This window comes from Eutrigla gurnardus (assembly GCF_963514095.1).
Source record: "Eutrigla gurnardus genome assembly, chromosome: 12".
NCBI lineage: Eukaryota > Metazoa > Chordata > Actinopteri > Perciformes > Triglidae > Eutrigla > Eutrigla gurnardus.
This window is the reverse complement of record NC_139926.1, coordinates 15,801,453-15,814,684: the sequence shown is the minus strand read 5'-3', so window position 1 is coordinate 15,814,684 and position 13,232 is coordinate 15,801,453. Positions and strand designations below refer to the sequence as shown.

At 43.5% G+C, this 13,232-nt stretch overlaps 1 protein-coding gene across 1 annotated transcript; it reads right to left on the bottom strand.

The window, feature by feature from the left end:
• Positions 1–339: 339 nt before the first annotated feature.
• trpm2 (transient receptor potential cation channel, subfamily M, member 2) lies at positions 340–13,232 on the bottom strand. The gene is made up of 32 exons (XM_084023595.1): positions 13,030–13,232; positions 12,701–12,869; positions 12,423–12,603; positions 11,500–11,663; positions 11,225–11,405; positions 11,061–11,122; positions 10,788–10,988; positions 9,950–10,052; positions 8,833–8,954; positions 8,291–8,665; positions 7,963–8,100; positions 7,746–7,875; positions 7,495–7,640; positions 7,256–7,368; positions 6,641–6,739; positions 6,212–6,446; positions 5,986–6,104; positions 5,765–5,897; positions 5,278–5,449; positions 4,950–5,130; positions 4,626–4,807; positions 4,057–4,189; positions 3,668–3,755; positions 3,376–3,460; positions 3,136–3,281; positions 2,988–3,043; positions 2,524–2,559; positions 2,340–2,426; positions 2,177–2,255; positions 1,981–2,082; positions 1,366–1,482; positions 340–1,238 (listed from the first exon to the last, which is right to left on the bottom strand). Exons 1-32 carry the CDS (start codon positions 13,197–13,199, stop codon positions 1,122–1,124), a joined length of 4,422 nt encoding a protein of 1,473 aa, XP_083879721.1. The 5' UTR covers positions 13,200–13,232; the 3' UTR covers positions 340–1,121.

Below are 13,232 nucleotides of genomic sequence, written 5' to 3'. Positions count from 1 at the left end.
ATCAAGAAAAACGAACAGAGTAAGATCTCTTCATGTTTTACCTCTCTGACGATGTGGGTAAAAATAGCTTCTGTATTTTTTCAATGGCGCTGCACCACCGGGGGATTAACAGGACAAATAATAATAATTCAAACCTTTCAAATCCTAGACCATAGCTTTAAGTACAGTTTTGAATCTCTTTGCAGTTTCAGATTTCAAATATAAAACCTGCACTGAACTTAAACCGAGCAGCCGCTGAAGCTCTGTGTTCCCAAACTACCGCAAGGCTGCACGTGAGGCAGAGCAGATGTGCAAAACCACTGTGGAAAACATAAGATACGAATATGCCGAGATGTGTTTATTTGACTTTATTTTCCTCTGCAGAACCCACAAGTTTCTCTCAAACACCAGAAGTTGTTTGTGTTTTAAAAATCATTATTAGGGCCAGTAGTGCTTGATTATATAAAGGGGCACAGGTGGAATATATTGCAACATCAACAGATACACTGACATACAGGGACATTTAGCAGATGAAGTATTTCATTTGTGTACTCCTTTACCTCAATAAATGAAGCCTACCATTAAGTTAAAAAAAATACTCCATTACATGTGAAACTTCTGCATTCAAAACATCATAACTAGCAATCATCATTATGCAGTATAGTCCCTCTCAGTCTTTATTATTATTATGTACTGCAAGTGGTGTTGTTGCATTGATAACGATGCTTTACCTGTGTAAGTGGCATTTTTTGGTTGAGCTAGTAGTTAATATACAGTAAGGTGATGATTTGCATTTGTATGTTTTGTATGGGATAAATGGAGGGAGGGGGAAACACCATATTAGCCCCTTAAATGTAGATATGCAGAAGTATGAAGTAGCATAACATGGAAATACTCATGTGAAGTGCTCTACCTCAAAACCAAGGTATTCTCAGTGTACACGTAATGACTGCTTACAGCACTGTGTGGGCCAAACATTCAGATTACTGTCTTGTTACATTTGTGCAAATAAAACAATCCTCCCAGCAGCATACATTATGGCTTTGTAGTGTCTTATTTCAAGTACATCCAGTGCAACATAATTCTTTTTTTTTTTAAAGGCCATGAAGAAACCCTGCAGATGTAGAGGCACATTTAGGACATCAGAACTTCCTGTTGTGCAGCTTGGCAACCTGCCACAGAGAGTCTTTTTGGTCGGAGCTGAGTCCGGTTCTGCTGCTCACCTCCTGCCACTGAAGAGCGCCGTGGCTGCTCGCCACCTGAGACGGCGATAACCACAAAACAATAAGTCATTCTACGTAAACTGTAGGAGGAATCATTTTCACCTAAAATGCAGAGTCGAGTTCTTCCTGTAAATCAAATCAAATGATAATAATGTTCCCTCACCATGTTGTTGGTGTCGACCATCACCTGGTCCCTTCTGTCCAGGTGAATGTTTAGAACTGTGGTTTCCACCCAGGCATTATCAGTGTTCCTGCAGTCATCCACGTAACCCTCAAACACCTAAAACATGGTGACACATCAACAGCAATTAGTTTCCGGCTACAAAGGTGGTTTCCATAAACCTTGCAGGCTATTTTTGATTCCCAATCAAGACCACAAGGCCTCCCAGTTCATCAGGTTAGGGGGTTCCTCGTTGTACTCCGCTCTTGCGGCGTCCAAGCTTTTACTGTTGTCATCTGAAGTCAAAACAACTTTGTTGAGTGTTTTAAAACTCATCTGAAGCCCTAATCATTGTCCAATGCTTTTTATAGACTCCTACTTGAGTCCATTTGTTATATATGAACAGCTCTTGCTTCTCTTTGATTTAAATATTAATTCCAATCCATTTTAATGTTGCTTTACCAAGTAACCCCTGGTGTTCTTCAAGCTGCCTTCTCTAAATGTTTGTAGTGATTTTATTGTTGCTTTTTAAGTCACTGCTTTACTTCATTTCCTAATCGTCTGGCTGTTGCCTGTAGACCAAATTAACCCTTTAGGAACATTCAAGCCCTGACCTACCTTTGTTCCCTCTGATACTTTTGCATTTATTTTTTCATACAGCGTCGTCCCCATGCTTCTCTTAAGGGTCACTGGCAAGTGATCAGCAGACTGGACAGGTCCCTGAAGGTATTCAAACCAGAAACAGAGAGATACGCATATTTGAAAAGCTCAAAAAGAAAAGAAAAAAACATCTTATGTGAAGAAACAAACTCACTCCAGGCAAAGCCAGAGTTCCCTGGCTCTCATCCCAAACCACCAGGTACTCCAAAACTGATCTCTCGCTGTCTCTCCAGCTGAAAATCAATTTACAAAATCATAGATCAGGCCGTGCGATCCAGCGGTGGTTAAAAGCACCGTGAGGACGTGAGAGGAACTACCGTGTAAGCACAAGCTCTACATTCAGATTTGGCCCAGTATGGCTCAGTGCACCCGGTCCCCTGATGCCAGTTCGTCCTCCTGGGTTTCTAATGACAGATCAGATACACATCAGACATGGAGACATGCTTGGGTAGTTACTGTAAGTGCTATTTGATGCCTTGTGTATCTTATCTGGTATCATACCTGTAATTATCTAAGGCTTCGAACTCGGAGTTTGATCTGAAAGGCGAAAAGACTAAATGAAACATAAGAGATAGGCAGCCTTGTAATTAGATCATGGATCCAGGGTTAGTCCGGATAGGTTAGTTGTTCATTTAAAGGGACAGTGTGTAACTTATTAGCTAAAATCAATATTCATTCATAAATATGTCCTCATAAGTGTACCTCTGCCAATAATCGGATTTATCCTCAGTAGTAAATCATTTCTTTTTTTTTCTCTTGTATTTAAATTAGAAGGGTAATTCCTCAGGAGGCTTCCATGCTGTTCCGCACAACTATAACTATGATGTTGTCATAGCTTCTTGGTACATAACGGCGGCAACAAAGTTCCAACACACTGTCTCTTTAAGTGAAAAATCTACATTTTTATAGTTGCTATGAAATGTCTGTGAAAACAACCATATGACCTTCTCTTGGTAAAAACATACCCATCCACATGGTCCCCGCTGTCGTAATTAGCCGGCATGTATGAGCTGAAGCTGACCTAAATAAACAGACAACGAAAACAACCTGGATCCAGTAAACCATCTTTTTTTTCATCTTGTTGATTTTGGGATGGAAATCTATGTGAAATACCTCCCAGGGCACCTTCTCCTCAGGCACGGGGAAACGCGTGAGTTTGCTGTTCGGGTAGTGGAACTGACGAGCGTTCACATGGAACCCGTCCTCCTTCTCTGGTGTGTTTCTCAAGGCGTCGGGGGACTCGTCCGTTGTAGTCAAAACTGCACGTAAAAAGGGTGGAAATGAGTAAACAAGAGGAGAATCCGATGTGCGACATGTAAACAACAATAATGAGCGAGGAAGTTGATTGCTGACTTGGTGGTTGCGCTTCTTTGGCTGCAAAACCAGGAGATTTCAGACTGTCCATAATCCACTGTAGGGCTCTGGCTGATTGGATGACCTGATGAGAAAGAATAAAAGTGGGTCAAAACATTTATGATGACAGCTTAGAACAACGCTGAAGATGACCGATTTTCCAACCGGGGACATCTGGAGAGAAAATTAAACAAACAAGTGTGTCATCTCTTTTCTGAGTGTGAAATGTTACAGACACAGGTGCAACATCAGTGATAAGCAAAAAAGAAAAAAAAGAAAAACAGGTCACAACCTGCTCCTCTAATCGAGCCAGTCTTTGCACCATGGCAACAGAGCTCGTCTCCTCTTCCCTCTCCAATCGATCAGCTATGGCGGTAACCCTTCAGGAAACAAACAAGCACAGTGTCTACTTTTCATTTGAACATTACTCCTTGACCGTTTAATGTCATACACACTTTATGTTTGGGCAAAAAGTAGAATTTGAGCCTCATCGAACCATAAAATGTTCACATTCATAGCTAATGTTGCTGCATTTAAAGCAATAGCTTGTGAAATCTTGTCAGAGAAATACTTTGTGCGTTTAATATAAAGCTACAGCATCCAGCCACATAGCTTAGCACAGCTTTAATGCTATCGAAATAATACACTTATACACATACTACATTCCTGTGGGATTCTTACTTTTGGGCCGTGTCCAGGATGCGTCGCTCCATGCTCTGGCTCTGCTCCTGCTGTGCGGACAGCAAGTATCTGTCCTTCATCAAGGCCTCCCAGGAGAGCAGCTCCTCTTCCTCCATTTGGGGAAGCTCACTCTCTTAAAAACAGGATCACATGCTTTTTCACTACCTTATCTAACACCATCTGTGTGCAGCATCAGCTATGAAGGGGTCAAAGGCCATTGGGCGGCTGGGGAAACGCCAGTGGTTGCAGTCTTCCCTCATAAATAACCAACATTCCACAGTGAGGTCACATGATACCAATAACTGAACCATTTCTGTTGCCAACATTCCACAGTGACATGATACCAACAACAGAACCATTTCTGTGACGGCTGAGCAAACTTCACCTTCTGATGAAGGCCATGAGATGCGCCTGAAAGCTCCAGAAAATGTCCAGCAAGAGGGCGTTCTTTTTTTTTTTTCCATCAAACTACTGCTTCCAAGGTCAATAATAAACCTTCATGCTCTCAATAGATGCTTGTTTTGTCAAAGTGTGATGAAGCTAAAACTAGAGAGTATGTCAGTACTTACTAAACTCTTTGCTGATGATGGGGGGCCTGCACAGTACGATGTTCCTGATGAAGAGGTACAGATGGCTGAAGATGATGAAAGGAGGCGGGGCAGCGGGGCGGCTGTGGTACTCCTTGATGAGCTCGTATCTTTGAAACTTCCATATTCTGTCCGTGTTGTCCTGAACCTCCTGGAATGTAAAGCTGTGCAGGAACACAAAGAGAGACAGAGGATGACATGGGAACATGAGTTATAAAGCGGTATTAGATATAACAAGGGATTAACACACAGAAAAGATCAAATTATGACTGAGTCAAGACACGTATAGGTGGGAGAGGAACTCACTTGAAGATGGCTATGAGCAGGTTGAGCAGCAGGATGTTAGCAAAGAGCAAGTAAACACAAAGCATGATGATGGTGAGCCACTCGGGGAAGGCTGGCGTTTGGTTTTCATTCAGCACGGGACACTTGGGCTTCAAAGGATCGGTGCCATTCATGCTGCAGGAGTCTATTTGAAACCCAGCATCTGCAGAACACAAAGAGATTGTTTTCTCCTTGTTAACATCTTCAGTAAACAACCTCGTAAATTGACAAATTATTATCATGACTGATAAAAACTACAGCGCTTCAACTTCAAAGAAGCTAATGCTATTTTTTCCCCATCTCTGCTCACAGTCAATATTCGTGGGAACATTCCCAAATATGATGAGGTACGGCTCATAAACCGCGCCGCGGACAATCCAGTCCAGCCGATTGTCATTGTGGATGAGGATGCCTTGTTTGGCCACACCGTACGCCACCACCCAGATACTCAGCAGGAACATGAAGAAGAACATATCCATCATCTGGAGGACAGACAGACACCAGTCACAACGCGGACACATATGAACACTGCAAAATGTTAACATATAATGCATGTGGAGTGACTTAACAGAGCTACGTTTTTAAATCCAGGTTCGTCTGACTGTGTGGGAACCAACAGACCAGCTGCAACTGTGTTCAAAAACACCTTTTATTTAACAAAAAAAGAAATGCACCTATTCATGTGCAGACACCAGATGGAGGTTTGGTGAGGCAGAAGCCACTTTTTGGATTCGATAAAAGGAGTTTTTTTCTGCAGTTGCTCCCTCATTTATTACATTTGTATTTAAGTCTCTCACCATCTTCCTGACTATGATGATTTTGGGTCCCAGGGTTCGACTAATAGTGAATATGGCCATGAGACGGAGGCAGAAGACCACAAAGTCGATGCAGAGGAGTATTTTACCCGCATAGAACAGCTCTGTCGTCAGCCTGAAAGAGAACAACTTGGTGATTCACAGATAACCAAGAGGATGGAGAGCACTTCCATGGCCGATCGTTAGGGAGGAAGGAAACTCACCTAAATGCAAGACCGAGAATAAAGAGCAGGATGGACAGAACGTCTAAGATGTTCCACAGTTCGTTGATGTACATCTTGGCTTTCTTACGAAACCCGAAGCCATCAGGATCGTGAAACAGCTGAGGTAGAAAAGACAAATTAAGTGTTCAGTGATATAGATATTTATTAGAGTGAGGCATAGTCTGGAGGCAGCTATTTAACACTTGTCCAAGCGGCACCCTCTCACCTGTCTGACCTCCTCGCACACCAGAGAGAGCAGCCAGACGTAGAGCAGCAGCTCCCCAGCAGAGGGCGTAGCCTGGAAGTCAATCATCAGCACCACAGCAAACAGGAAGAGGAAGGCGAAGTAAGACACGATATTCCAGTAGAACTTGACCTGTGGAGAGCTGTACAGGTGCACCGGCCTGGACCAGCAGCCCAGAGGCTTCAGGTGCTTCAGGTGCTGCAGGCTGGAGGAAGAGCTGTGGACACAAAGGTCACTGGGGTCAGGGACATTTCGGACACTTATTTCTTGCTTTCACCTGGACCTGCGAAATCAATAACACAAATGTAAAATGTGAAATTGTGTATAAGCTCGTGTACAGTGTGTAGTCTGTATTTTTCAGTGAAGAGGGTCATTTGCTGTCAGTGTATTACAAGGTGACTGTCTACTTACGGGCCATGAGAATTTGTTCGAATTGTACTTCCTGTTACTGTCTCTATCGTCTTGAGCTCCTCGTTCTTTTCAGACTCTCTGTGAATGACTTCATCACGTCTAGGGAGAAGTGAGAAACCACAACACTTTGACACTTTGGAACATCATTATACACTACATGTAGTACAAGCAGTAGCACACATATGGTAATGAAGTCAGGTATGAAAATCAAATATGAATGAGCAAATAAAACTGTAAAAGAGGTCTTGCTGGAAACAGTTGGTGTCAAATAAGTACAAATGCAAAGCAGTTACATTCCTAAATAAAGTAAATGTTTTTGCTGGTTTTTGGAAGATGAAGGACTTGAAAAAAGCACCACGAAACTCCTTTATGACAATGATATGATTTTTATTCTTGTGATGAAAAGAATGCATAAAAAGCATTTGACATCATCCAAATATCATAAAACCACTTTAAATTGAATTGAATATCGATGGGGGCATTATGACCTTTGGATAATATCGCAGCATCATGAGACTTTTCATGTCTTGGCTGTTGTATGATCATGCAACACAATCATTGGGGAGACTGACTCGGATATGACGGCTGCCCTTAACGGTTTCACACATTCCTCACCTGAAAACCAGAAAGCGGGTGTAGATGAGTGGGAAGAAGACCATGCAGACCAGCACTCTCCACACTGGGTTGTCCACCGAAAGTTCACCACACCAGATCTGTGTCAGAAGACCCTTGAAGACAGACACGTTGTCATAGATGAAATACTCATGACTCATATCTGGGGATCACAGTTTTTTGAGTTATGAAATTATTTTAAGGAAATGACCCTAAAGATAAACGTGGGAGGTTTGCTCTACCTGAACACCTGACTGAGCAACAAAGCTTTTATCATCCGCCTCCAGCGCCAGCCTCAGGCACGTCGTCCTTCCCCAAAACGGAGACGCACGCACCAACAACTTACGAGCCCGCTCTTCGTCACAGTTGTGGCACTCACTAAACACACCTGAGAAACACACACACACACAAACACACACAATGAAGACAAATGCCAACTTTGTAACATCCCCCTATATATCACATCAGTAAAGTTATGTCGGCAGTATTATACCAATGGCGTGTGTCTCATAGTGATTGGCGAGGTCTCGCATTTCAACTGCTTCGTCTGCATCACTTCCTTCCTCCGCCATCGTCTTTAGGATCTTACTGGCAGCCAGAGCGGCGGACATGCAGTCTCCACACTGCACACGCAGATACAGATACAGAAACGGATGCAACACCACACACAAACACAAACTACACAAACTTTGCCAGTATGAGGTGATCACCTGCTCCCAGGCGATTTCAGCCAGCTCCTTATTGTTCTGGACAACGGCCCAAAGGAAAAGATCTCTGCCCGGGTCCCTCTGTGCTTCGGCACTGTCCTCCCCGAGTGGAGCTTGGGAACCCGTCGGACTTTTGGACAGCTGGATGAAAAGTGAACGATGTGCTGCTTAAATTGCGTACTTTGTGGATGTAGCAACATATCGCAAGATGAAATCCTTCTAAGGCATATCCAGGTTTTTAATACATCATTATTTTAGCCAACTGTTTAATAAAAGAGTCTTTGGTTGTCAAACTACATTCATTTAATTGTAGATGATGAAAAACACTCACTGATACAGATGTGTCCTCCATAGACATGTCGAAGTGGTAAGCCATGTTGGAGGGAGGGTAGAGGGGCTTGGTGAAACTGCCCAGCAGGTGGCGCACCACATTCGACACATGAGTCATGGAGATCATTTCCCCTTGGCCCGGGTAAGCTCGAGGCCTGATGCGAAACGCTTTCCCCCGACTGCGGCAGGAGCTGTGGACGCGCTTGGCCAGCTTGCGTAGAAAGAGGCAGCCGGGCATCTGCTTGTAGAGCTCACACAGAGTTTCCTCGTGCTGCAGGAAATCCCTCAGACTCACGCCGTTCTCCAGCAGCAAACTCACAAACTGAGGCTTGTTGCCAACCAGGGCTGAGAACATGGCCCAGTGGAGGTCACTGGACTGGATTGGAACAAGCCAGGACAACATGTGTGTGGAACAGTTGGATGTTGGAGGTTATCAAGAAGTGGTTATAGAAGAAGTGATTGGGAGTGTTAAGAGAAGAGATATGTTCTCATGCTGCTGGTGTTGGCGTAGCAGTATGTTGTATAAAAGGCTGCTGAACTCACCTTCCACTGGCTCTCCTCAGTGAAGATCTCAGTCTCAGCTATGTCCACTCGGTTCCAGGCTATAGCCAGTTCCAGCTGCCTCTTCCAGCACTCGATTCCCAGTGACTCGCCGGTCTTTGAAGCTGAGTGGAGAATTTATAATGAAGCAACACGCAATTCTGTTTACATTGAGGCAACTAACTGAAGAAAGTGTCCCTACACAACAGATCACACACTCCTCAATCAAGGCACTTTTTGATGTATGATGACGCAACTGTATTTATTCATTATCAGAAAATTGTTAAAATTACCCATCACAGTTTCAGAGCACAGCTTCTTTTTCCAAACAACAGTTAAAACCCAAAGCTAATATTCAAATTATGTGCAATGTGGATCTGGAGAAAAACAGAAAATCATCACATTCAATAAGGTGGAACTAGAGAACTAGTTTGCTGTTTCTGCTTGAGAATTTACTTGCTGAAGATTAATTTTCTCCTTTGTCAACAAATCAATCAATCTACTGGTTGGTTCAGCACTTTAATGGGGCGTGGTCAAGCAAAAAGAAGCAAGGCTTTTATTCAAAAACAAAGTTTCTACTGTGGACTAGAGAAGACAGAGGATGTACTCGTTGAATGAGTGGGACGATTGCCTGGAAATGCTTGTTAATCACTTCGTTGTTAATAGAGCTCAGAGATGGAAACTACAGCCAATGCAGTTTAGCTAGAATGACGAATCAATCGCAACTCTAAGTGTATGTCCAGTGTGGTGGACTCACTTTTAGTGCACTTTGGCTCAGTGTACTTTTAGAACAATATGCATTAAGCTGCCTCTAAAAGGGCAAACACCAGTATTAGGAGGAACACGTTTGCAAGAAGTTCCGTTTATTTTTCTTATGAATAGATTAACTTTGGCTATCAGTGTCACTCTGAATAAAAAAGCAATCTGTGTTGGTTTTCAATGTCGATCTAGGCACATTTGATACCACAGTTCATTGGATTAGTCTTCAGAGAAGCAATATTATATACTTCCTAAGAGCTGGTTCGGCACCAAGCCTTTCCGTCTTAATACTTCACTGTGTTGTACACCCATAGTCAGCCCAGCCTGGTACTGAACATCTGCATGGAAACCAAATCCCTACCTTTGAGTAGTGCTTGAAGAATAGCCACATCCACATCCCCGTGATTGTCCTCACTTATTCTGAATATTGTCAGCAAGTGAGACATCCTGATAATGTCCTGAATCTAGCACAGAAAGGGGACACAAAGTGTAGGATTTCACATCAAACCTAAACCTGGGAACAGCCAGGAGACCCTTGATGGGGGAGCTCAGGCTCAGATCTGTAAATTTGTGAAATCAATTCGGAAATCAACTGGTTGCCTGAGAGGTCAGGCTAAAACAGCTGTGATGTGTTCACATCTCCTTGAATTTGCTAAGATCCTGAATCGAGAAGGAGAACAAAAGCAGTAGAGGATCTAAAATTGAGCCTTGTGGTACACCACAACTGAGATGGGAGGCTAGAGGATGAAGCATCACCATTTGTGAATTCATTGGTCCACAGTATCAAACACAATCCAGTTATACTAGTGTGAAGCAGACACCATCATCAGACGTAATCAGGTGATCCTTGATAACCCTCAGAGAGGCAGTTTTTTGTGCTTTGGTGGGATTGCAATCCAGATTGAATTTTCAACAATATAATTAATAATACTATTTTATTTAGATAATTTTTTGTGAAGGCTCTAGGAAAGGGCGATGTCAGTCTGTCTGTCTGGTCCAGACTGAACTCTCTGAACAATTATATGAAGGATACTTTGTTTGTTTGTTTGTTTGTTTGTCCAATATTTGGGTTTATGATTAAATGCCTGCAAAACTATGTTCCCATCAGACTCAGCTCAGCTATATTAGCATACTAACATGGCTCTTGGTAACTTTGAAGTTGGTCTGTAATTGTTGAGGTCGCCAGTATGTTCACATACCTTTTTGGTCCATTCTATGATCTTGAGGTCCGGGAACCTTTCATACTCTTGGCCAAAGAACCTTTTCATTAACTGGTGGATGACGGCGATAGTGACCCGGGTCACGGGTAGTCCTGCCACCTGAGCGATCACATCTGCTATTCTCCCAGAGCCCTCCAAGATCACACATGGTGTATCATTCAGCATGGCATTATAGATGGTCTGGGAGGAGACACACAAGGCAGTCAAGGAAGACAGTAGCAGACAGAGAGATACCAAAAACTGATGACTCACATTGAGAGTGCCCGGTCCTCCATCCAAAACCACACACACCACAGGGATGGTCACGCCAGTGTCTTGGAGGTTACACAGTGAAAAAAATCAATATTAAAAGCAGGACAGATAACATAGAATCAGATTTGAGATATCATCTGTGACGGCTTGCTGCTTTGGCAGACCTTTGTTTCCAAGACGCTTTCGGGAAATGCATTTCTCCAGACGACTACGCAGTTCAATCTCCACTCCGTAGCGTCCCTGGGTCCCATCGTCCACCAGGAGGAAGTGAGTGTGATTGTTATCGAGGCAGGAGAGTCGGCCCTGGCCCTCGACGTCCATCAAATAATGAGCTGGGAAACAACCCTACAGACGAGAGGAGGACGAGGAAAGTAAGGAACATGAAGACGCAGATGATGAAGAAAGAGACAAGCCACATGTGTGAATATGTTTACCGTACCTCTGAATGCACCAAAGCGTCCCTGTTGTGAATGATTCCCCACGTTGGGACTCCGATAGCCACAATCTGGCCTTGCATGGAGCTGCTCAGGGCGTGGTCCCTCACAGCCTGCCCTACATGCTTCATCACACCTGTGTGCGTACCACCGGTGATGATCCATGCACCTATGTACACCACGGGGCAAAATTCAATACTATGTATCCATATGTCCTCATTTTGGTCATATGTAAAGTATGTGTGGATATCTACATATATGGCTGTTGAAAGACCTGGGAATTCAAATAATAGTTTTCCCAAATCTGGAGTCTGTTCACTGTCAAAATATAGTCAACTTTCTTATGCATGGGAGCATTGTCAAATTAAAACAGAAAAAAAGCACACTTTTGTCTAAAATATTATTGTATGCTGTAGCATTAAGATGTCCTTTACTAAGCAGCCAAATCAAGAAAAACGGCTTAAGTACACAAACATATATGGACATAGACTGCATACTTCAATACTAAACAAAATACACTCATAGTTCTAGTGTACCATTTTGCAGTTAGTATACCATCAAACATGTCAATTAAACTGACATATGAAGGCTTTCGCCAATTTGAACTTAACACGATTATTTTAGAAATAAATAATGTATTTGTTTGCTAATCTTTCTGGCGCTGCCTCACTGCCAACTACAATTTGTTTTGTTCTGTTAGTAGTTTGATAACTGACATCTTTAAGTACACGTGAATACACTTTGTACTTAAAATACAGTTAGAATGTAAACAGTGTATGAAATTGGACGCAGTGAATGAGGAAACGCCTAAAAGACGGAGTGGATCTTTACCACATGCAGAAGCCCACACTTCATAACTACACATGTAAACATAAAACACATGCTTTCACAGACTCCCTGGCTAATCGTTGGTACATCTGAGGCTGACCTGTAGTCTGGGCCACTTTGATAAGACCACGGTGGAACATGTTCTTGAGTCCAGCCTTCAGATAGAAGTTCTTGGCTCCTCCAGTCACTGAGATCAGCAGGTTGGGAGCGGAAAGCTTCCACTGCTCAGTCAACAACTGGTACAGGATTTCTGGGCTGGTGTCCGTGGACACTCGCACATACTGGGAATGACAGACAGACACAGAGGCGAGGATAAAGACACACAGGCACGCATTCACGTGTGATGTTATTATAGTGGAGAGAAGACGGCGGTTTCACCTTGCCAGTCTTCTGTCCCAAACCACCAAAGCTGATGTCTCCAAACGCATCCGTGGGCAACTCGCGGATATGTCTGTGTCTGTCCCACGACTCGCCTGTGAAGTCATCTGGCTTGATGGCTTCATCCACATGATCGGTCTTTGAGTAGCCACACTTACATACATCCTCTCTAGTTGGAGAAAAAGGCAACATAAACACGTGTTGTCACATAAACACCTCAGAACGATTGAGGGCGCAGCAGAGGTCAGATGCTACAGCGTGTCTGGATTACTGTGCAGCGGCAGCATCTTTTACTTTCATCACACAGCAAAGAGAAGCATTTTCCTTACCCGACACCTTTTTCGAAGAAGAAGCATTCCCTCTTGAGGATGTTCTCCCTGGTCCAGGAGGTAAAGCTGCTGCGCTGGAAAGAAGGGGAGAGAGAAAAATGCTTGGAGGGTCTGAGTGCGCTGATCGCCAGAGTATGAAACCGCCTTGACTCCACCTCAGCTTTCCCCATCCTGAATGCAACATGAGGGGGGGCGGGCTACAG

Excerpts from the sequence above, each read along its gene's own strand:
- trpm2 (XM_084023595.1), bottom strand. The coding sequence starts at position 13,199 with ATGGGGAAAGCTGAGGTGGAGTCAAGGCGGTTTCATACTCTGGCGATC. Across the intron at positions 8,666-8,832 it reads CTGAGGAGAGCCAGTGGAAG|TCCAGTGACCTCCACTGGGC; the intron begins GTGAGTTCAGCA and ends GTTCCAATCCAG. Across the intron at positions 3,461-3,667 it reads TGGCTCGATTAGAGGAGCAG|GTCATCCAATCAGCCAGAGC; the intron begins GTTGTGACCTGT and ends CTTTCTCATCAG.